General features: G+C 42.2%; 1 protein-coding gene across 1 annotated transcript in view; it reads left to right on the forward strand.

Moving 5' to 3' along the window:
* Slc18b1 (solute carrier family 18 member B1) overlaps window positions 1-24,009 on the forward strand; it is a 43,047-nt gene extending 19,038 nt beyond the window's left edge. The window contains 10 exon segments of the mRNA XM_032895267.1: window positions 7,952-8,108; window positions 14,416-14,511; window positions 14,514-14,557; window positions 16,189-16,290; window positions 18,467-18,558; window positions 19,903-19,998; window positions 21,227-21,301; window positions 22,404-22,497; window positions 22,590-22,639; window positions 23,003-24,009. Of these exon segments, the coding sequence (XP_032751158.1) occupies window positions 7,952-8,108; window positions 14,416-14,511; window positions 14,514-14,557; window positions 16,189-16,290; window positions 18,467-18,558; window positions 19,903-19,998; window positions 21,227-21,301; window positions 22,404-22,497; window positions 22,590-22,639; window positions 23,003-23,069 (873 nt within the window). The 3' untranslated portion in view covers window positions 23,070-24,009.
* Window positions 24,010-24,890: the final 881 nt, after the last annotated feature.

Below are 24,890 nucleotides of genomic sequence, written 5' to 3' on the forward strand. Positions count from 1 at the left end.
GAGGTGGAATCTCAGGGTTGTTTTGATTTGCATTTCCCTGATGACTAAGGATGTTGAACATTTCTTTAGGTGTTTTTTGGTCATTCGATAATCCTCAGCTGAGAATGTTTTGTCTAGCTCTGTACCCCATTTTTTAATAGGATTATTTGGTTCTCTGGAATCTAACTTCTTGAGTTCTTTGTTTATTTTGGATATTAGCCCTCTTTTGGATGTAGGATTGGTAAAGATCTTTTCCCAATCTGTTGGTTGTTGTTTTGTCCTAATGACAGTGTCTTTGGCCTTACAGAAGCTTTGCAGTTTTATGAGGTCCCATTTGTCGATTCTTGATCTTACAGCATAAGCCATTGGTATTTTGTTCAGGAAATTTTCCTTAGTGCTCATGTGTTCGAGACTCTTCCCATTTTTCTTCTATTAGTTTGAGTGTTTCTGGTTTTATGTGGAGGTCCTTGATCCACTTGTACTTAAGCTTTGTACATGGTGCGAAGAATGGATTGATCTGCATTCTTCTACATGCTGACCTCCAGTTGAACCAGCACCATTTGCTGAAAATGCTATCTTTCTTCCATTGGATGGTTTTAGATCCTTTGTCAAAGATCAAGTGACCATAGGTGTGTGGGTTCATTTCTGGGTCTCCAATTCTATTCCACTGATCTATCTGCCTGTCTCTGTACCAATACCATGCAGTTTTTATGACTATTGCTCTGTAATACTGCTTGAGGTCAGGGATGGTGATTCCCCCAGAAGTTCTTTTATTGTTGAGTATAGTTTTCGCTATCCTGGGATTTTGTTATTCCAAATGAATTTGCAAATTGCTTTTTCTATCTCTATAAAGAATTGAGTAGGAATTTTGATGGGGATTGCATTGAATCTGTAGATTGCTTTTGGCAAAAAGGCCATCTTTACTATATTAATCCTGCCAATCCATGAGCATGGAAGATCTTTCCATCTTCCGATATCTTCTTCAATTTCTCTCTTCAGAGACTTGAAGTTCTTGTCATACAGATCTTTCACTTGCTTGGTTAAAGTCACACCAAAATATTGTATATTATTTGGAACAATTATGAAAGGTGTCATTTCCCTAATTTCTTTCTCAGCCTGTTTATCCTTTGAGTAGAGGAAGGCTACTGATTTGTTTGAGTTAATTTTATACCCTGACACTCTGCTGAAGTTGTTTATCAGGTTAAGAAGTTCTCTGGTGGAACTTTTGGGATTACTTAAGTACACTATCATATCATCTGCAAGTAGTGATATTTTGACTTCTTCCTTTCCAATTTGTATCCCTTTGGCCTCCTTCTGTTGTCTGATTGCTCTGACTAGAACTTCGAGTACTGTATTGAATAAGTAGGGAGAGAGTGGGCAGCTTTGTCTAGTCCCTGATTTTAGTGGGATTGGTTCAAGTTTCTCTCCATTTAGTTTGATGTTGTCTACTGGTTTGCTGTATATTGCCTTTACTATGTTTAGATATGGGCCTTGAATTCCTGATCTTTCCAGGACTTTTATCATGAAGGGGTGTTGAATTTTGTCAAACGCTTTCTCAGCATTTAATAAAATGATCATGTGGTTCTTATCTTTGAGTTTGTTTATATAGTGGATTACATGGTTGGATTTTCGTATATTAAACCATCCATGCATCCCTGGAATGAAGCCTACTTGATCATGATGGATGATCGATCGTTTTGATGTGTTCTTGGATTCGGTTTGCAAGAATTTTATTGAGTATTTTTGTGTCAATATTCATAAGGGAAATTGGTCAGAAGTTCTCTTTCTTTGTTGGGTCTTTGTGTGGTTTTGGTGTAAGAGTAATTGTGGCTTCATAGAAGGAATTTGGTAGTGCTCCGTCTGTTTCTATTTTGTGGAATAGTTTGGACAGTATTGGTATGAGGTCTTCTATGAAGGTCTGATAGAATTCTGCACTAAACCCATCTGGACCTGGGCTCTTTTTGGTTGGGAAACTTTTGATAACTGCTTCTATTTCTTTAGGAGTTATGGGGTTGTTTAGATGGTTTATTCTTCCTGATTTCAGTTCAGTACTATATCTGTCTAGAAAATTGTTCATTTCCTCCAGATTTTCCAGTTTTGTTGAATATAGGCTTTTGTAGTAGGATCTGATATTTTTTTAATTTCTTCAGATTCTGTTGTTATGTCTCCCTTTTCATTTCTGATTTTGTTAATTTGGATACACTCTCTGTGACCTCTGGTTAGTCTGACTAAGGGTTTATCTATCTTGTTGATTTTCTCATAGAACCAGTTTCTGGTTTTGTTGATTCTTTGTATACTCTTTTTAGTTTCTACTTGGTTGATTTCAGCTCCGAGTTGGATTATTTCCTGCCTTCTACTCCTTTGGGTTTATTTATTTCTTTTTGTTCTAGAGCTTTTAGGTGTGCTGTCAAGCTGCTGACATATGCTCTCTCATCTTTCTTTTTGCAGGCACTTAGAGCTATGAGTTTTCCTCTTAGCACCACTTTCATTGTGTCCCATATGTTTGGGAATGTTATATCTTTATTTTCATTAAATTCTAAGAAGTCTTTAATTTCTTTCTTTATTTCTTCTTTGACCAAGTTGTCATTGAGTAGAGCATTGTTCAACTTCCATGTATACATGGGCTTTCTGTCATTATTGTTGTTATTGAAGACCAGTCTTAGTGTGTGGTGATCTGATAGGATGCATGGGATTATTTCTATCTTCCTGTATCTGTTGAGGCCTGTTTTGTGACCGATTATATGGTCAATTTTGGAGAAGGTTCCATGAGGTGCTGAGAAGAAGGTATATCCTTTTGATTTAGGATGGAATGTTCTATAAATACCTGTTAAATCCATTTGGTTCATAACTTCTGTTAGTTTCTCTATGTCTCTGTTTAATTTCTGTTTCCATGATCTGTCCATTGATGAGAGTGGGGTATTGAAATCTCCTACTATTATTGTCTGAGGTGCAATGTGTGCCTTGAGCTTTAGTGAGGTTTCTTTTATAAATGTAGGTGCCCTTGCATTTGGAGCATTGATATTTAGGATTGAGAGTTCCTCTTGGTGGATTTTTCCTTTGATGAATATGAAGTGTCCTTTCTTATCTTTTTTAATGACTTTTGGTTGAAAGTCAATTTTATTTGATATTAGGATGGCAACTCCAGCTTGTTTCTTTGGGCAATTTGCTTGGAAAGTTGTTTTCCAGCCATTTACTCTGAGGTAACGTCTGTCTTTCTGTCTGAGGTGTGTTTCCTGCATGCAGCAGAATGCTGGGTCCTCTTTACGTATCAATTCTGTTAGTCTATGTCTTTTTATTGGGGAATTGAGTCTGTTGATGTTGAGAGGTATTAAAGAATAGTGATTGTCGCTTCTTGTTATTTTCGTTGTTAGAGGTGGAGTTATGTTTGTCTCTACCACTGAGCTAAATCCCAGCCCCTAGTCTATGTTTTTTTATTGGGGAGTTGAGACCATTGATGTTGAGAGATATTAAGGACTAGTGATTGTCACTTCTTGTTACTTTCATTGTTAGAGGTGGAGTTATGTTTGTTTGTCTCTCTTTTGGTTTCATTGCAAGGAAATTATATTCTTGCTTTCTGTACGGTGTAGTTTCTCTCCTTGTATTGGAGTTTTCCATCTGTTATCCTTTGTAGGGCTGGATTTGTAGAAAGATATTGTGTAAATTTGGTTTTGTCATGGAATATCTGGACCTGGACATCTGTCCAGGATCTTCTGGCTTTCATAGACTTCTCTGGTAAGAAGTCTGGTGTAATTCTTATAGGTCTGCCTTTATATGTCACTTGACTTTTTTCCCTTACTGCTTTTATATTCTTTCTTTGTTTTGTGCATTTGGTGTTTTAACTATTATGTGACATGAGGAATTTCTCTTCTTGTCCAATCTATTTGGAGTTCTGTAGGCTTCTTGTATGTTTATGGGCATCTCTTTCTTTAGGTTAGGGAAGTTTTCTTCTATAATTTTGTTGAATATATTTACTGGCCCTTTAAGCTGGGATTCTTCACTTCCTTCTATACCTATTATCCTTAGGTTTGGTCTTCTCATTGTGTCCTGGATTTCCTGTATGTTTTGGGCTAGGAGCTTTTTGCCTTTTACATTATCTTTGACAGTTGTGTCAATGTTTTCTATTGTATCATCTGCCCCTGAGATTCTCTCGTCTATCTCTTGTGTTCTGTTGGTGATGCTTGTATCTACAGCTTCTTGTTTCTTTTTTAGGTTTTCTATATCCAGGGTTGTCTCCCTTTGTGCTTTCTTTATTGTTTCTATTTCCATTTTCAATTGCTTCACCTGTTTGAATGTGTTTTCCTGTGATTCTTTCAGGGATTTTTGTGTTTCTTCTCTAAGGGCTTCTACTTGTTTAGTTGTGTTTTCCTGCATTTCTTCAAGGAGTTCTTTATGTCTTTCTTAAAGTCCTCCATCATTATCAAAAAATGTTATTTTAAATCTAAATCTTGCTTTTGTGGTGTGTTTGGATATCCAGTATTTTCTTTGGTGGGAGAACTGGACTCTGATGATGTCATGTAGTCTTGGTTTCTGTTGCTTAGGTTCCTGTACTTGCCTCTACCCATTGTGTTGTCTCTGGTGTTTGCTCGTCTTGCTGTTTCTGGGAGTGACTTGGCCCTGCTGTAGGCCTCTGTGACAGCACTCTTGTAGAACTGTTTTCCTGTTTTCTTTCAGCCTTTCCTGAGAACAGGTGTTCTGATTTCAGCTGTGGCTGAACTCCTGAAGACTGTCTTCCAGGTCTAGGCATGGGCAGGAATCAAAGGGTCCTGCCCCTGATTGCTTGTGTAGTTCCTTGCACCCAGTTGGCACTATGCGATTCCCTCTTGGGTCTGGACTGTGGGCAGAGGGTATTCTCCTCTGGTTTCTCAGGAGTATCCACACTTCTGAGGGTCCAGCTCTCTCCCCCATGGGATTTGGGTGCAGGGAGCTGTTTGGCTGGTTCAGTTCAGTCCTGGGCACAGACCAGAACCGCAGGTACTGGCGGCTGTCTGTTCCTATATCCCTGTGTCCAGAGGCACTGTGCAGTTTCCCCTTGGACCAGGGATGTGGGCCGAGGTGTGCAGAGATGGCAGTCTGTCCTGCAGTCCCAGGATGTCTGCATTCCTGGGTGGTCAGCTCTTTCCCCATGGGATTTGGGGTGCAGGGAACTCTTCTCTCTCTCTCTCTCTCTCTCAAGATCTGAGTGGTGTTTTGCTGTCTGCTTGTGATCCTGTGAGGAGGTCCTGGCAGAGGTGCTCATAGCTTTCCTCTATTCTAGAAGATGTCCCTCGTGGCAAATGCTTAGATCATGAGGGTCTTTTTGCTACTTTCCTCAGATTCTTAGAAGAGGTCTCAGGTTACCTTGAAATTCTCAGAGCACTTCTGCCTTGTCTGAGGAGCGCCCATCAAATTTTGACTTTCCTGACTACTTCACCTGTCAGTTTATCCACGGGTCAACCTCTTCCACATCAGACTTGTTGACCTCTTAAAGAGTTGGTGTCCTGCAGAACACTGTGGAATGTCCTGCTAAGGAGATTCCCATGATGGCAGCAGCCATCCACTGGCATTACACAGGGGGAAGTAGACTTGCCCTCCCCCTCCCCATCTCTACCATGGAAAGTTGTAACCTGGGCCAACACATTTCATATGTTACTTAATCATATATGGACTCTATTGATCTAGACTGTAAAACTGTAAGCCATTGTAGTGGATTGGTCTGTTGCTGCTTGAACTCTAATGCTAAATACTGGCTCTCACGATCTGGTTGCTTCTGACAAGCAGATCTTCATGGGTCCACCAAGTGATGCTATGTAAATCTTGCTCCCCAACTTAACTGAACGATGAAAGACTGGAGCCTGTGATTGGGCAGTAGAGGGAGGAAGGTGGAACTTGAGGATCAAGTGAGGGGGTTGCATGTAGAGGAAAAAAGTGGGAAAGAAGGACATGGAGGTGGAGGAGGCAGCCGTGAGAGGAAGTGGACCATGAGCAAAGGCCAGGAAAACAATAATAAGGGACATTATGACTGGGACGTAAGTTAGCATAGCTACAAATCTGCCCAATCCAGGCTCACAGCTTGTAAATAACGCCTGGGTTGTGTGTCTCTGTCCAGGCCAGATAGGCTGCTTACTTCCTTTTTACAAGCCATAGGTGTAGTTAAAGCCCCTGAGAACTAACACCAGTTTCCCTGACAGTAAGCTGCTTTTCCAAAGGACTGCCTTGTTTCTTTTACCTTTAGTTAATTTTATGCAGCATAAAATGAGGAAGTTATTAAATGGAATACAGAACATAGAAAATGTTTGACATCCAGCATTGCCGTTCTGACTTCAAACATGCGTCTGACATCCAGGCACCCGGTGCCCTAGCTGCTCCAAGAAGGCTTCTTCCCAAGATTCCATAGCTATTGATGCATGCATGCAAGTACACATTCACACAAGTACATGTGCACATGCAGACATTTGCACACATACACATGCACATACGTACACACACGCACACATACATGTGCATATGAGGTAGCAGCCTGATTCTCTCCCCGTCTTTTGACACACGTGATGGCATGCTCTTCTCACCATTTAACACTCGCTGATTACACTGGCAGATTCACATTGCAGGTCTACTGTATCTAGTCATAAACCCACACGTAGTCTCTCTTTGCTCGCTGTGTACACTTACACCGAACAGATATCTCCTAGTTAATTAAAGTGCTAGTGAGTGGTTACGACATTAGCGTCTTTTGGTCTGTTTTTTAGAACAGGGTGTCATGTAGGTCAGCCTGCTTAGAACTCTCAAAAGTTGACCTTGAACTCCTGGTTTTGCTGCCTGAATCTCTTCTCCTGGGTGCTGAGATCACAGACGTCTGCCACAGCACCTCCCTTGACATCGCAAACAGTGCTACAACATTAGTGTGTGGACATTTCTCTGTGTGTGTATATAAATTGTGAAATGACATTTTTAAAAGTAGTACTCTCTGAATTCTGTTTTTATTTAGATTTTTTTTGAGAATTTCTACCTGAGTACAATATTTATGTGATTTCTGCCCCTTCTCTTTAATTACTGTTGTGTGTGTGCGCATGTGTGTGCACGTGTGTGTGCATGTGTGTGTGCGCGTGTGTGTGCATGTGTGTGTGTGCATGTGTGTGTGTATGTGTGCATGTGTGTGCATGTGTGTGTGTGTATGTGTGTGTGTAAATACAGCTTCCACCAAATTCATCTAGTGTTGCTTGTATGTATACATGCTCTGGGTTAGATAACCAATCAGAGGCCTCATCCAGGAGAAAGCTGATTCTCCCTTTCTTAGCAGCCATTGGCTCATCTGCGGGTAAAGCTTCGTGAGATTTCTCCCATCCATGTGGCCTGTCCGTCGGTGTAGTCATTGTGTTGATCTTCCTTAGGTAACTATTGTTGAGACTTCATGGATGCAACTGCTCTGTCACATGTAGAGGACACTGCCTCACAGCAGATGTCCCAGGCCTCTGGCTCTTACCATCTTTCTGCCCTTTTCCTTGGTGTTCTCTGAGGCTTAGGTATGCGGGTTATAGTGTGGATGCATCAATGGCTGTTGAGCGCCCTGTGCCCAGTTCTGTTTTGCATTTTGACCAGTTGTAGATTTCTGTAATGGTCTCCAGCAGCTGCAGAGTGAAGCTTCTTTGATGAAAGGTGGGAACTGTACTTCCTGCGGATATAAGGATAAATACTTCAAATGTGGTTACAAATGATATTGGTTTAGGAAAATGGCCGTTACCAGGGTCTATTCTCGTGCTTATGTAAGTTAGCCACATGTAGGGTAGCAAGGTTTATAGTACCAGGCAGTTTGAGATGGGGTCTTACTGTGTCCCCCTTCCTGGCCTGAGACTCACAGACATCCACCTGCCTCTGCTTCCCAAGTGTTGAAATTAAAGGCACATGACGTTATGCTTGACACTTGTAATTCTTCTACTAAAATACATGAACTAAATTCTCTTGTTTTTTTGTTTTTGTTTTTGTTTTTAACTTTTAGGGAAGTCTTGAGGTTTTTTCTGGACTGGGACTGGTAGCAGGTCCTCCTTTGGGTGGCCTTTTGTATCAATCCTTTGGCTATGAGGTGCCCTTTATTTTTCTGGGGTGCATAGTTCTGCTGATGATACCACTCAACCTATGCATTTTGCCTAGCTATGGTAAGTTCAAACTTAATACTCATTTTAGCCTTTTCATTTGATCTTTATGTCTTAGCAAAGGATACATTATGGTATGTTAGCTTTTAGTTAATGTAATCGATGATACTTCTTTTTCTATACCCTCAGAAACTGGTTCTCTCTCCTAAAATATGGGTGATTAACTTATGAGAATTTTTGCTTACAAAGGACTGGAACTATAGCTTAGTTGAGAGAGAGAGAGACAGACACACACACACACACACACACACACACACACACACAGAGAGAGAGAGAGAGAGAGAGAGAGAGAGAGAGAGAGAGAGAGAACGAACTTACCTAGCCTGTGTGAAGCACTAGGTGTGCTCTCTAGCTCCACATAACCAGAACATGGTGATGCTCACCTTTAAGGCCACCTCAGCTAGAGAGCGAGTTTGAGGGTAGCCTAGGTTGCATGAGGCCCTATCTTTAAAATAAAATTTAGGAGAATCAGATATTTAATTTCTGTTCACAAGCCATTACTACTGGACTGAACTAAAATTGCTGTGGGCAACATATTTTGTCTTCAAAGCAGTAAAAGCAAGGCAAAATCCCTATAAGTTCTAGGCCAACATGATTTTTAGGTTCTTTTTTTTTTTAAATAAGGTCTCACTATGTAGTCCTGCCTGTCCTGGAACTTACAGGCTGGCCTTCCACTCACAGCCATCTTCCTGCTTCTGTCATTCCCAACTCTAGGTCCACTTTGTGTACTGAGCAACTTCTAGGCCATCCTGGACACAAAGTAACGTGTTGGCTTCTCACTCCGTTAGTTTCTTTGAGATACATTGCAAACAAACTAAAACATTCAATGTAGGAGGGCAAGGCCAAGTCTTCCTTCCCAGTGGGCCTTCTGCCTGTCTGTGTAGCAGTAACAGTTACAAGGATAACAGGTCCCTGGCCCAGTAATGGAATCAGTCTGGATTCAAGGCTTCTGTCCCCATATGAATCACCGGTCTCTGTGACAAGCAGGTATATATTGTCAGGGACCCATGATCACTGGTTAACTGACAGGAGTTAACCAGAGCAAGGAGCACAGAACACTTTGCACCATCAGGGACTTAGCTGTGATTCATTTATAGTCCCTTGGGTCCAAATGAAATTTACTAGCCAGTTTATGTACATTGTAAGCATTCCTTCTTAGCAGGGTAGTCAACTTGTACACTTGCCAGGTTACCATGTAACAGAGCTAGAGAGTTAGGGAACTGGGGAGAGCCAGAGAGGCAATACCACAGTAAACCACAAGGTGGTGCTCATCTTCTCTGCAAATGTAAGGAATCAGTGTTTGGTTTGGTTTGTTTTCCCTTAGTTTAGCATTCTGGTTTTCATCCAGGTATGATTTTAATATTTGATCATTAATTTAAAAAAAGACAGTCAGCAACAGACCTGGAGAGATGGGTCAGTGGTGAAGAACATTGGCTGCTCTTCCAGAGGTCCTGGGTTCAATTTCCAGCAACCACATGGTGACCCAAAACCATCTGTAACACCAATTCCAGGGGACTACACCTTCTTCTGACCTCCTTGGGCATCGGTCATGCATGTGGCCTGTATACAAGCAGGCAGGTGAACCACTCACACATATAAAATAAATAAATCTAATTAAAATAAAAAAATAGGACTGGAGAGATGACTCAGCAGTTAAGAACATCGACTGTTCTTTCAGAGGTCCCAAGTTCAATTCCCAGCAACTCCACAGTGGCTCACAACCATCTGTAATGGGATCTAATGCCCCCTTCTGGTGCGTCTGAAGACAGCAACAGTGTACTCACATATAAAATAAATCTTAAAAAGAAAAGAAAGGGGTTAGACATGTAGTGGAAAAAAATAACCATTACATTAGGAAATGAGAAAAGACAGCTAAGACAGAAAAATTAAAACTGGAATTAAAAGAAATCCTTAAGGACGCTAAAGGCTGTAGTTCAGATTGGAGTGTTCCTATTTAAGTGTACGCTTACAGTTATGGAAAGTTCTAATGAAGACAACTAGGATAGTAACCAAATTGTCTTTTGTCTTGACACATCGGCAGAATTGGGTGTTCTATGCCCTCTGTTCATTCCTTCCACCCCCAAGCACAGCCAGCGATACTTAGTGTGATGTGCTAGGAGCCCGTGACACTCATTCCCATATCTGCTCTCCAGTTGTCCCCTGATGTTCTGTCTTAGTACTCTTGGCATGTCACTTCACTCATTAAAACCCTCAACCTGAGAACCTGAGGGGATCTGCTTTACACCGTGGTGACAGAAGGATCTATAGTAGTCCCACCTCCTCTGTGGGCCACGCGCTACAAGACAGTTCCTGTGCTCCGAACCAGAGCACATACCAAGCCCGCTTATGCTATGTTTTAATGTGTGCACACATATCCATGATAGCATTTAATTTAAAATTAGGCACAGTTAAGAGATTTACAATAGGGGGCTGGTGTGGTGGCTCAGTGGTTAAGAGCACTGGCTACTCTTACAGCGGACCAGAGATCAATTCCCAGCACCCACACAGTGGCTCACAACCAACTCTAACTCACATCTCAGGACAGAGCATTCTCGTCTGGCCTACACAGCACCAGGAACACATGGCACAGGCGTGCATACAGGCAAAACACCGCATACACATAAAATAAATAATTTGTAAAAGGAGGCAATAATAATGAAAGTATAAAAGAAGTAGGATTACTATAATTAAAGTCATTTACAATTTAGAAACTCATTGTTTCTGGAATTTTCTATTTATTATTATCATCATCATCATCATTATATAATTTTGTTTTTAAGACAGGGTTTTTCTGTGATGCCCTGGCCATCCTGGACCAGGCTGAACCTGAATTCCGTGATTCACCTGCCTCTGCCTCTTGAGTTCTGGGATTAAAGGTTTGCACCACCACAGCCCAGCTCTATTTCTTACTTTACGTGGCATTGCAGACAGTGAGGAGGTGAGCTCTCACTACAAAGCTGTCATCGTACTTGGGGATTACTAAGAGTGGATTTTAAAAGTTCTCACAGAGAAAATGACAAGTATGAGAAGTAAAGTGTGGCCTTTGTTAGCTCCTGGGTTTAGTCATTCCACTGCACACGTGTGCACACACATATACAAACATCAGTGTCATAAACCACTGAGAAGCCTCATTTTTATTTATAAGTTAATTTGTTGTCCAAGGCTGCACCCCCCCATCTCTGCCTGAACCATGATAAGATTGCAGGCAAACTCCAAATATAATCTTTATGAAACACACACCCTATCCTCAAAGCCATTTGAGCAGTTGTTGAGTGTCAATAAAAGAGTTGTCACATGAAGTTGAATTTGAATATCGAACTCTTCCATAGCCTCTACTGTCCCGGTATGGTCTATCTCTGTCCTGTTTTCTAAGTAGTTTCCTCAAATCTCTCCTCAGTAGGATAACAGTGTCAAGTGGCTTTTTCATGGACTTCCCCACTCCCCTCCCCCATCTCTGATACATTTCAGGGCAGGCGTTGGTAACCAGGGACTTCTGTCTCTACAAGGAGAATAGCAATACCAGGATTTGGAGGAAACACGGGGACACCCAAGTACCCTTGCAACATTCTGTAGGTTTTGCTATATTCTAACTAAGAGTTTTCACTTACACCAGTAAAGTGTTGCTTTTAGTAGGTGTTTTGATACATTCTTTTATTTTAAACCTAAAACTTTTGTAAACTTTACTTATTTCATTTTATGTGTGAGATTTTGACTGTGTGTACATCTGTGACCATGTGCACGTCTGGTGCCCACAGAGTTCAGAAAGAGAGGGCATTAGATCCCCTGAAAATGGAGTTAGAGACGGATGTGAGCTGCTGTGTGGGCTCTGGGAACTGAGCCTGTGTCTTTTGCAAGAGCAGCTGGTGTTCTTAACCACTGAGCCATAAGTTATAACGGATAATACTTTCTATATACACAAGAAATATAACAGACTAAAACAAAGGTTTTTATAATTAAAATATTTTTTATTTTAATATTATATTATTTGTTGTTTTTGGTCTCTGTGTGTGTATGTGTGCGAGCATGCATGTGTATGTAGCCCTGGCTGTCTTTCTTGTAAACCAGGATGGCCTCAAACTTAGACTCTAACAGCCTCCTCTCTCAATTTCTGGGCTTAAACGCATGTGCCCCTGTGTCTGGTTATTTTTATCATTTAAAATTTTGAGTTTTTTGTGTGTGTGAGAGAGAATGTGTGAGGATGTGTGTGTGTGTGTGTGTGTGTGTGTGTGTGTGTGTGTGAGGATGTGTGTGTGTACGTGTGAGGATGTGAGTGTGTGGGTGTGTGTGTGTGTGTGAGGATGTGTGTGTGTATGTGTGAGGATGTGTGTGTGTGTGTGTGTGTGTGTGTGTGTGTGTGTGTGTGTGTGTGTGTGTGTGTGTGTGGGTGTGTGTGTGTGTGTGTGTGTGTGGGTGTGTGTGTGAGGGTGTGTGTGTGTGTGTGTGTGTGTGTGTGTGTGGATGTGTGTGTGTGTGTGTGTGTGTGTGTGTGTGTGTGTGCAGAGACATAGGATCCCCTGTAGCTGGATGTACAGGTGAATGTGATACTGTACCTGACATGGGTATTGTAAGCAGAACTCTGCTCCTCTTATAGAGAAGTGACTGCTCTTAAATTGCTGAGCATCTCTCCAGCCCATCTCTTGTAATTTTCAATTCAAATTCATTACAGTTCAAAATCCACTACAGATCAACCACCTGCTGGCAATACCTGGTTATACCACAAGATGGCACTATTTCCCCTCTAAAGTAAAATACAGCGGTTTTGAATAGCAGCTGTCTATATTCTGAATAGTTCCCTGAGAATATTACTTAAAATAGCAGAAGTTTGTCCCCTCTTTAAATTTTTAGACATTGTGTACACATGGTTACTGGGGGGCATGATGATAGATACCGTGAGGAAAATGTGAATCTATGAGGGATAATCCTGTCCCTCAGTGGAGTGCCATGTTCACAGCTAGAGAGGTCTCTGTCCAGGGTCACAGCAATCAATTCTTTTTCTTTTTTCTTTTTCTCTCTTTTTTTTTGTTTGTTTGTATTTTGAGACAATGTTTCTCTGTGTAGCCCTGGCTGTCCTGGAACTCTCTCTGAATACCAGGCTGGCCTGGAACTCTCTCTGAATACCAGGCTGGCCTGGAACTCACAGAGATCCACCTGCCTCCGCCTCAGGAATGCTGGGATTAAAGGTGTGTGCCTCACTCACAGTAATCAATTCTAACCAAGCTCCTGAAAGACGGGTGACAGAACTTTACACCAGGTGTCCCAGCTTCCCCGCTCTCTGATGAACTCCCCGGGAGTTTTTAGACCGATTAGTCTGTTTTAGGAGGTGCCCACAGTCAATGTTCCTTCTCTAGGGCTTCCGCTCCTGAGTCTTTAAGTAATGTGTGGAGGGCTGCAGAGACAGCTGTGTGGTTCAGAGCGCTTGCTGGCTGTCTCAGGACTGAGTTCAGTGTTGAAAACTTAGTAGAGAGAGAGTAAATCAGTCATCTGCTCTGACTGGAGGTGTTCAGGTAGCCATGCCTGATACTCAGATAGGCATGTGCATGGGTTAAGAGACTGGGAGAAGTGCTCCTAAATGATAAAAGTAGTTTACACAATAACACTGACTTCTAGTCTCTTGATACAGTGTTAATGTTGCACTCATAAAAATAACCATGGTCTTGTTTTAGAAAATAAATGAGAAGCCTTCCTTAACCACACACACACACACACAGACACACACACACGGACACACGGACACATACACATTGACACACATACACATACGTGTGTGCACACACGCATGCGCACACTTCCCTGACAGAGCTCAAAGCTTGGATGGCGCTTTCTCTACAGCTGTTCGCCCCACTGTCCCATCCAAAAGGTTTTACTTCTAGATTGTAAGTTAAAAACCTCCCTGCACACTGATTCCACTGGATTCTATTTGTATTTGAAAAGCTGAGGAATATTTTTTTTTATTTTGGGGTTTTGTTTTGTTTGTGTTTTTAGATGAGTCTTACATAGCCAGGTTGACTTCTCTTACTATGTAGCCGTGGATGAAATGAATTCCTGAACCTCCCACATGCTGAGATGGCGGGCATACCCTACCATGCCAGGATAGGAGGCTAAAAGTCAGTCTTCTAAATAAAATGCACTGTGTGTTCTAAAGAGGAAGAGTTTAGAAGCTGATGTAGATGATACTGTTTCAGACAACTCCACAGTACAATTGTTTTTATATGCTAGATAAAGTCTTACCAGTTTTGCCCCTCAAAGTAAGTTAAAAGGTAAAGGTAAGAGATGTTAATTGCTACAATGTATCTCTCTTTTTAATTTTAACCCCAAGAGTCCGATCCAGGGAAACAGTCCTTCTGGAAACTTGTCACTTTACCCAAGATCGGTCTTATAGCCTTTGTGATCATCTCTCTCAGCTCCTGCTTGGCTTCCTCGACCCGACCCTGTCTCTCTTTGTCATGAAGAAGGTAAGCACTGCTCTGCCACAGTGGCCATGATTTTGTGCCCCCAGGCTCCTTAGGAGAAGATTTTTAGCGGTGAGAAGGAGGTAGACAGGGAGCTGCACTCTGGGGAAGACCGTCTTCCTTCAGTGTTGTTCTTTGAGGGGTGCAGCTCTGTGATCTCAGGTCTGATCCACTAAGAAAAAACAATCATCCCCCAGTGTCCAGTGCATCATCTCCTCCTACCCAAGACCATGCTCACGTTGTTCCAGGTCTGTGCCATCTGTGTGGGCATCTTCCATGCTACCAACTAGGACACCTTTTCCCTACTCGTGTGAGTTGTAATGAGGCATTAGGAGTGGTCACTAGGTCATTAGGTCACTAGGTCACTAGGTACCTAGGTCACTAGGTCTTCTGATGTGAGTTGTTCCTTCTCTCCCAGAAGTCTCCTGGTGCACTTTATTTTTAACTATTTGATATAATCAGATGACGATGGTCTAGACTACAGACTAGGAGAAAGGAAAGCTGTTTTGCTTTTCACGACATACCCTTTCTTGCACTGAACCTGGTCCCCAAAAACCATACCTAGGGCTAGGATCCAAGAACATCCTTTAATAAGTAAGTTCTGTGTGGAACTTTTTTTTTGCATACATAAAATTTGAGAAATACTGTATATGAAAATGTAACAGTTTGTAGGAATGAAATGTTTAACATCAAATGCTACAAAATAAAACTTCTGATAGGTGGTTGGAATTTCTTTTTCCTCCTTAGAAAAAAGTATTTACCCATGTACAAGGTGAGAAAAAGTTAAAGAGAATTCGATTAAAGCTAATCTTTTTTAATCTCAAATATTATTATAAAAACAAACCAATTTTATTATATAAAAATATCATACTAATATATATTCTATTATTAATATATTCCCCATATAAAGCACCCTACCCTTTCTCCTAATTCTTTCCCCACCTCTTCTTTTTTCATTTTTATTAAATTTTATTTTTCATTTATTTACTTTACATCCTGTTCACTGCCCCCTACCTGTCACCCCCTCCCTGTCACCCACTCCCACAATCCTTCCTTCCTCCCTCCTCCCCTTCTCCTCTGAGCTGGTGCCTCCTGCTCCTGGTTATCCCCTTGATCTGTGAGGCTAGGTGCATCCCTCTAAGACCAAACAAGGCAGCCCAGCTAGAAGAGCATATCCCATGGACAGGCAACAGCTTTTGCTGTTGTGGGATATCCCTCGCTCCAGTTGTCTTGATTGATAATTTGATTACATAGAAAAGTACCTAAGAAATTAGTAAGGTGCATCTCTGAGTAAGGCTTGAGGTTACTAGCAGACAGCACTGCCTAGGTGGGGTGCCCTGAATTTGGAGTAAAGCATGAAGAAAGGAGAAAGCCAGCAAGCACAGGCTGCTTCCTGGCTGCTCTCATGCGAGTCCTGTGTTCTCCTGCATCCTCCCGTCCAGGATGCTCTGAAACCAGGAGCCAGAATGAGCTACAATCTCCCCCTTCACACTGTTCCCTAGGCACAGCCATGGGCAGCGATCCACACGACTGACAGACTTCTGTTAACAGAGCTCAGGCAGAGGAGGGAAGGGGGGATGTTTACTTTAAAGAGAGATGTAGCGTTCGACGTTAACATGGCATTTCTTTTACAGTTCAGTTTGTCGACTGGATACGTGGGACTGGTCTTCCTGGGTCTGTCTCTATCCTACGCCATCTCTTCGCCGCTGTTTGGTCTACTCAGTGATAAGATGCCTGTACGTACACTGATTTACACTTGAGTTGCTTTTGCATGTTTAGATCTGTAGTTACTTCCTCAGAGTCCCGAAGCTCCATTGCTTAAAGCTGACACCTTCAGCTGTGAGAGAGAGAATCCAGTGTCTCCCAGCCTCAGTCGTTGCTGTGGTGGACACAAGTTCAGTATTTCAGTGAAAATGAGTCTGATGCTAAAACTCCCACAAATGATAGTATGATACACTATGATATTTCTTCTTCTTCTTCTTCTTCTTCTTCTTCTTTTTCTTCTTCTTCTTCTTCTTCTTCTTCTTCTTCTTCTTCTTCTTCTTCTTCTTCTTCTTCTTCTTCTTCTTCTTCTTCTTCTTCTTCTTCTTCTCTTCTTCTTCTTCTTCTTCTTCTTCTTCTTCTTCTTCTTCTTCTTCTTCTTCTTCTTCTTCTTCTTCTTCTTCTTCTTCTTCTTCTTCTTCTCTCTTCTTCTTCTTCTTCTTCTTCTTCCTCTTCTTCTTCTTCTTCTACTTCTTTTTTTTTTTTTAAGTGAGGGCCTCACTATATGGCCCAGACAGGATTGCAGTCTGTCATTGATAAGACAAGCCTGACTTATACTTTCTAAAGCTTCCTTAATGAACCAAACAAAATAAAATAAAACAAAAACCCCAATCCTGATAACAAAGGCAGAGAGAGTCTTAAAAGTTATTGGATTTGATCAGATTGAGAAATGGTTACAGGGAGATTCTGACTTAGCGAGTCTGAGAGGTGGCCCTGTAAATGTCCACCCACCATTCAGTCATTCAGTAGCCATCTTGAAAAGAATCCCTTCTGCTCCCCCCCCCAGTTTGGCCTAACCCATTCGATCTGCATGACTGAAATGCAGAAGCAGCACCGTTAACCAGACCTCACATTTCCTCGGCTGCTTCTGAGGCCTTACTGCTTACATTTTGTATTTTTTAGCTTTGCACATACATCTATCTATCTATCTATCTATCTATCTATCTATCTATCTATCTATCTCTCTCTCTCTCTCTATCTATCTATCTATCTATCTGATTTAATTAGTAACCCAAGTTTCTTTTTTTTATTAAAGATTTATTTATTTATTATATATGAGTACACTGTTACTGTCTTCAGACACACCAGAAGAGGGCATCAGATCTCATTACAGATGGCTGTGAGCCACCATGTGGTTGCTGGGAACTGAACTCAGGACCTCTGGAAGAGCAGCCAGTGCTCTTAACCCCTGAGCCATCTCTCTAGCCCATAACCCAAGTCTCAAAAGGATAATGTATTCTTTTAAAAAAAAGTTCTACCTTCATTCTTGTTTGTGTCTGTGCACATGTATGCCACAGGTATAAGGGTGACCTCAGAGACCAGGAGCAGGCATTGGCTCTCCTGGACCTGACCTAGGTGCTGGGAACAAATGTGCGTGCGTCCTGTGGAAGAGGACTAATACAGCGTTAGTAGTATATGTATTAATAGTTCAACAATGACTTTGGCCGGGCAGTAGTGACATGTGCCTTTAAACCCCCCACTTAGGAGGCAGAGGTGGGTGGATCTCTGTGAGTTCAAGGCCAGCCTGGTCTACAGAGGAGTTCCAGGATAGCCAGGGCTTCAGAGGGAAACCTTGCTTCAAAAAATCACACCCCCAACACCCAAACTTCAAATAAAAAAATACCTCCCAAAAAACAAACAAACAAACAACAACAACAACAACAACAACAACAAAACCCCCAATGACTTTGATTTGGAACTATATTGAAAGAACTTTTAACCACATCTCAAAACAGCCTTTGGAGTTAAATGTGAAGACATAACCTTAAGCCAGACATCACAGTGGCAAATGTCAGTCACCCAGCTCCTGAGAGGCAAGAGGACTAAGAGAAGATTAGTTTGATGCCAGCCAGGGCTATATTGCAAGACCTTGCTTTTAAAAGAAAGACACAGGCACATTCTTTCCTATTTGTAATAGTTCATGATGTGCAGATCTGTGGTGCGCTCCCTCCCTATGGAACGCCTACCCTCATCTTGCAAAATACCCTCCTTGCCCTAAAGTTTGTCATCTACCGATTTTCTCTTAAATGCATAACTTCATTTGTTTCAGTGGATTGGGATTTTCGAATGTTATTACTGTAATTTTTTTAAAAAATTGTTTGATTACAGAGGGTCTTTCTGTTTAAGCTTTAAATTCTTTTTCTCTACTAGAATCTAAGGAAATGGTTTCTGGTTTTTGGAAACTTAATCACAGCTGGCTGCTACATGCTCTTAGGACCTGTACCCCTTCTGCACATTAAAAGGTAACATTTCTTGTCCTCCATGGTTTTGGAGAGAGAAGAATTAATTTTTAAATGGCTTGGTACTGTGGACACTGCTATTTTAACAATGGCCTTGACTCAGGACTGGACTGGACCGTTTGCCTGACTGACAGAGCCTTATTTACTAGGAGTTGGCAGTGTTGTAAGCAAATCGTAACACATGAAATCTTTATCAAATGAGAAAAATGCTGGTTCTTAGCTATAAATTGTTTGCTTGTTTTGTTAGCTGAGCCTGGCTTTGAACTTACGATTTTCAGGACTCCTTTCAAGTGCTAGGTATATAACTCTCTTATCTGCCTTCTCCTGTGTTTCAATCCCACAGTTGTTTGGAAAAATTTCAAAATAGCATTTGTTGCAAACCTCTTCTGCTTGATACTTAAGAGGATACAGTTTTCTTTTTTTAATTCTTTCTTCTCACTCACTGAGAGGGGGACTGAGGCTTTTATTGTTTCCTGGTCATTCTTAGCATGTAGTAGTTGCTCATTAAAGCTTATTTGTTATAATTTATTTATCAAAACAAAATGAGCCTCTGAGACGATTTTCGCATACTTCTAGGATGAAACACAATGTCACAGTAAGAGGGTGAATTTGGAGTCTCTTGGACCTGGATTTGAATCTTGGCTTTGTCAGCGGGTAGCAGAATTTGAACAACTCATTTAACTTAAAAAAGCCTAAGCTTTCTTGTCTACAGAAAAAAAAACCAGGGCCAGCAACATGCTCAACACATTAAGATATTTGCCACAAAGCATGGAAATGAGTTAATTCTCCAGGATTTAACTCCAGGAGTTATAAGGTGGAAGGGGAGAACCAACTCATGCTTGTTGCCCTTTGACCTCAACACACATACCGCGGCTCACCTCTCTTCCAAAATAAAGAAATACTATTAAAAAAATTCAAAGCTAATCAATACAGAAATGACAAGACTTAAATGCATAATGACTGTCAAGTACCTAGACCAAGCCCCACACAGAATAACAGTTTCTAGTCTCCTCCCTCACCCTCCCCGTTCTTTCCCATGTTTAACGGAAGTTTGAAATGAACAGCACTGGGATGGTGAGGATGTTGTTATGGTGAGCTGGCCAGGTGGCTACAGATATGTAGTATGTATGACTAACCAGATGTATGTGGAATGTGTGACCAGGAGTGACTTCAGATGATCCACAAGTTGCATTTGCAGCACAGGTCTAAGGTGCCAGTGTGAGTTCTCTCTGAGTGCTGGAGACAGGCGAAGAAGTCCAGCCATTTGTGCAGGGCCCTGCCCTCCTTGGATTTAAGTTTCTGTCTCTTAAAATACTAACGCCTTGTTTCCCCCATGCTTCTTTGCAGTCAGCTCTGGCTTCTTGTGCTGGTGTTAGTTATAAACGGGGTCTCCGCTGGCATGAGCATCATCCCGACCTTCCCAGAGATGCTCAGTTGTGCATAGTAAGTTTCTCTGTTGTCTGAAGAGCTGCGTTGTGATGGGCATGGGGGTGGGATCATCAGTCTCACCTCAACTGTTCTGTCCCATAGGATGTTTGCCCAATAGTAAACCCTCATGATTTCATAGCATGTAAATACTGTGATATAAATCTGATAAATAATAATGAGATCAAACTGGTGATAGCATAGGACAAACATGTTTTAAGGTAGAGTAGGTTAAAGGGAGATGCTTGGCTTGTTGTATGACTCAGGTAGTGTTTGCACGTGTGTGCATGCGTGTGCATGTGCATGTGTGAGTACATGTGTGTGTGTGTGTGTGTGTGTGTGTGTGTGTGTGTGAATAATTTTAAAAATCCAGAACCAAATGGAGAGGTTTCAGTGTTGGCCCTGTTGACTGGAGAACCATACAAGAGCATTGGGTGGCCAGCCGTCCGTCCTTGCCCGTTGTTCCTTGTGTAGTGGTCATATTCATGAACATTGATGTCTGTGACTGTGCTGGCATTGCTCAGAGATTCTTAGAGGACAAAGAGATGGTTCTGCATTTTCTCAGAGCAGTTTTGTCTCTTCATCCTATTTCAAGAATTTCTCAGTTTTATTCTTGGTTAGCATTTAATGCAACCGGGTTATGATTCTTACTAATATACAAATGTAGCAAAGTTATTTTCTAAAGATGCCTTCAAATTTACTTTGCTAATTTTTGAGATTATAACATCATTATATTTCCCCCTCCCCCTTATTTTCTCCAAGCCCTCCCATATCCCCCCGCTCTCCTCCAATCCAGTCCCCTTTTTTCATTATTATTGCAAGCATATATGCACTTGTGTACACATATGTTCTTAAACCTAGTCATTATCCGCGATGTTACTTGTATACATGTTTTCAAAGATGACCATTTGGCACTGGACAAACAATTGGTTTGCTCTTTCCTGGGGAGAGCCACCTTGCCTGCTCCCATCTCTCCTCAGCTGCCTGTGTTCTTTGTGGATGGTTGGTGTGTGTTTTGTGCTAGTAACTGGGCGTGCTCGGGTGTGTGAGGAGACTCATACATTTCCACCAAGTCACTTCTCCGGCTCCCACACTCATTGTTAGTTTTTAATTTTTGGAAATGAAATGTTCTTAGTTTCTTCATACGATACTTGGTTTACATTAGTGTATCAGCCAAACAATCTTTCCATACAAGTTCTCCAGTTCTCCTGTTCATGATGGATGATGTCCACGTTTCTCTCTACAGCGCAAATGGGTTTGAAGACGGAATAAGTACACTGGGACTCGTATCTGGTCTTTTTGGTGCCATGTGGTCAGTTGGGTAAGTGAATCCATTTGAACCTGAGAAAGCCCTGTCTCTAAGGTACAGATGGTTCCCTAGGGCAAAAGCTCACCCGGGCAGAGCATGCATTCTAATCCACACCATGTGATTCCAAGTCTAGTGTGTCAGCCGATTTCACACTAGACCAAGACCCCCTCATGAACGGCGCTTTGGGCGATACTAAAAAGTAGCAGAAGCATATGAGAGACTTCTCAAACGCATTTCTCTCTTGATCCACTTGCTGGTGTTTGCTTGTTTCTACTTTCTACTACACCTGACGCTGCACTGTATGGTAGCAATGCGACACATACAAAGTCAATAACTGTGTCCTGAACTGACTCAGATATTGAAGAGTAGAAAGAATAGAGAGTGGGGCAGTGACATGGCTGAGCAGCTAAAGCGATCGCCACACAAGCCTGGAGACCTGAGCTCAGTCCTGAGAACCCACGTGAAGACGGAACTCAGAAAGGAACCAATTCCACAAGGCTGTCCTCTGACCTTCTTAGTGGGAGCTGTGCTGTGTAGTGCATCCCTCACACCCAAAACAGAAAGGCTCTTTTAAACACATGCTGTTGTGTTGTGTAGCTCACTGACTTCACAGCAACAATTCCACTTTTATAAATGTTTAAGAATCATTCTTTCTCTCTCTCTCTCTCTCTCTCTCTCTCTCTCTCTCTCTCTCTCTCCTCCCTCTACCCCTTCTCAGCCCTGGATCTGGGGATCAAATGAGGACCTTACATACTGTGAACAGTGTTCAAATACTGAGCCACACCCAGGCCTAGGGCCCAGCAATCACCCTGTCTGTTTAGCCTTTGTTGTTCTAGTTTAAGGGAAGACCAGTGACTGGGAGTCCTGCGTCTTTTTTTTTTAAAGATTTACTTATGTATGTATATGAGTACATCTGTAGCTGTCTTCAGACACACCAGGAGAGGATAGATAACATTACAGATAGTTGTGAGCCACCATGTGGTTGCTGGGAATTGAACTCAGGACCTCTGGAAGAGCAGTCAGTGCTCTTAACTGCTGAGCCACATCTCTAGCCCAAGTGTTCTGCATCATTTTTGCACTGTTAGCTATTCACACATTCTTCTCCCCACGTTAGTGCTTTCATGGGACCTATCCTGGGTGGATTTCTGTGTGAGAAAATCGGTTTCGAGTGGGCAGCAGCTATACAAGGTCTATGGACTCTGCTAAGTGTGAGTAACCAGGGATGTGTGGGGTTTTCTTCCATTTTGGAGATACTCAACTTGGAGGACTGACTTTGACAATGTGTTTCACTGCATTAAAGGGTGTTGCGATGGCCTTGTTTTATCTCTGGGAGGACTCAACGATGAGAAGGTATGGTCAACTGCTGGACATTTTTCCTCTTAAAAGAAGTCAGCTCATGAGCACAGAAAAGAAGTATTATTTTCCATCCTGCTTGCTGTTCAATTTCAGGGCATCCTAAGCCTCACTATTTGACAGACAGGTCCAAAGAGGGTGTTGAGTTGGGATGTAGGTACTTAGTGTTTAGCTTTCTATTGGAGCAGGATTAGGAGTTGGGTCAGGGTTTCTCTGTGTAGCCTTGGTTGTCCTAGAATGCACAATGTAGACCAGGCTGGCCATGAACTCTGGTCTGCCAGGCTGGGATTAAAGCTGCCACCACCCGCTGTGTTTAGTTTTCTTAAGAAAACCAGTAGTGTTGTTTTCTCTGCACTGTAGATCTAAAGCTCAGAACATCCTCGGCACAGAGGAGGAGCAAGCTGCTCTCTTGCCCAATGACACCTAGCCTTGCAAGCAGTGGATTGATCCAGACCAAGAGACAGGTGCAGTGTCCAGGATCACAGCCTGGAGGAGCTTCCCGTGTGCCACGCAGAGATCCGTACTTCCTGCACTTGCACACAGCGGTGTCAAGCTGCTTTTACGTGACCTGGAGCCAGGCTGTGCTTCGTGTAGTTCTGGAAAGCTGGTTTGCCAAGGCAGCCTTTTGGAACATCTATGAGAAAGGGCAAGCCAACAAAAGCCGGGGTTTCTAAAGGACCCACCTTGCCCATCGGGGTGTTTTTATTGACCATCTGTGTTTTCTGATTCTTGTGTTCCCTTTTCACTCCAAGTTCACAGATGCTGTGACTATACCTCTTAAAATCAATAAGTGAAAAGAAAAAAAGAAGCTATTTAATTTTCACTGAACATATAAAATAGAGAGAATGGTTTTATGAAATTAGTTTTGAAAGATGGCCCTTTTCTGCGCTGAAGTATGTACTCATCGGAAAGGCAAAATTCCTGCCTGCCATTTAAAAACTCCAGAGCATATCTGGCTTTCAGTTTTTCTAAAAATGATTGCATGGCGGGTCCAAGAAAAATGATGCATGCGCTTGGGTCCTGCGATGTTTCCGGCCGTGATCTGGGTTTATACACATTATTTGCATAACATTGTTTCTGATCTTAGCACATCTGTGTGTTGGTCCCATAATTTGTTTGCTTATTGTGTTTACGACTCCTCATACTCCTGGGAAATGTGTGCCATCAGAAGGCAGGGCAACACCTGCCTCTGCCCAGCCATGCGAGAGCCCTGTGCTCTACCTTGGAGAAATACTGCCTCTAACTTCACAGAAAATCCTTGCTGCTACTTGAAGTTAGAATGTCAACTTTGTACCTCCTGATTCGTTTTCATATTGTAGTAGCTACATTTCCTTTCTAAGAGAATAATAAATGATTCTTGTCTAGTTGTTTGTTGTATTCATTCAAAACAATTTTGAAACAAGATCTCAAGTACCTCATGGGGGGTCCCAGATCTCACCAAGTAACAGGACAACCTTGAACTCCCGATCCTCCTGCCTCTAACTTCCCAAGTGCTGGGATTAGCATGTATGTACCACTACACAGGGTACTGGGTATTGAACCCTGAGCCTTGTGCATGCTAGGCAAGCACTCTGCCAACTGGGTTACATACACAATCCCTGATCTACCTTCTGAATTTGTTCTCAGGATCGACCTTGCATAAATAGGTGCCAGGGACATAATCCATGCCCTTGTGCAGCGTACACCAGTGGACAGGGAAAGAGACCAAGAACACCAGAATGTATAGCTTGCCGCGATGCTCAATAAAAGGACACATTGTGGTATTGTTAGCTTTGGGGTGGAAGTCGAGAAACTCGCTCCAGATACAGAAGCTTAAAGACGAAAACTTTTATTTTCTGAGAGCTCAGAGAGGCAGCCAGGTTGGGATCTGAACATTTTTAATGGATGGAAAAACAAAGCAAGGGTGGGAGTGGGGGCGCCCTGCGGTGTCATCCAATTGTATTTCGACATTATGGGTTAAGCCAGGGAGTACCTGTTGGAAATGACTGAATCCAGGGCACCTGGCTTTAAGTTCCTTAATTCCCCTAGGTCCAGAGCTCAGAGTGTTAAAGGGACAAGGAAGAGGTCAGCATAACAGGCTGTTGGTTATATAATTTTATAACTGATGCAATTTCTATATTCTTTACTGGTTAACAGACCATTAAGAAGACACTTGGAGAGGTGGGATAGGTGTTCATTCCTAGGCCTAGAAACAAACCTGTTTAACCCCGCCAGCAAGGTGGAGAAGTAGTCCTTGAGATATCTGGAC

Source organism: Rattus rattus, chromosome 2, assembly GCF_011064425.1.
Source record: "Rattus rattus isolate New Zealand chromosome 2, Rrattus_CSIRO_v1, whole genome shotgun sequence".
Taxonomy (NCBI): Eukaryota; Metazoa; Chordata; class Mammalia; order Rodentia; family Muridae; genus Rattus; species Rattus rattus.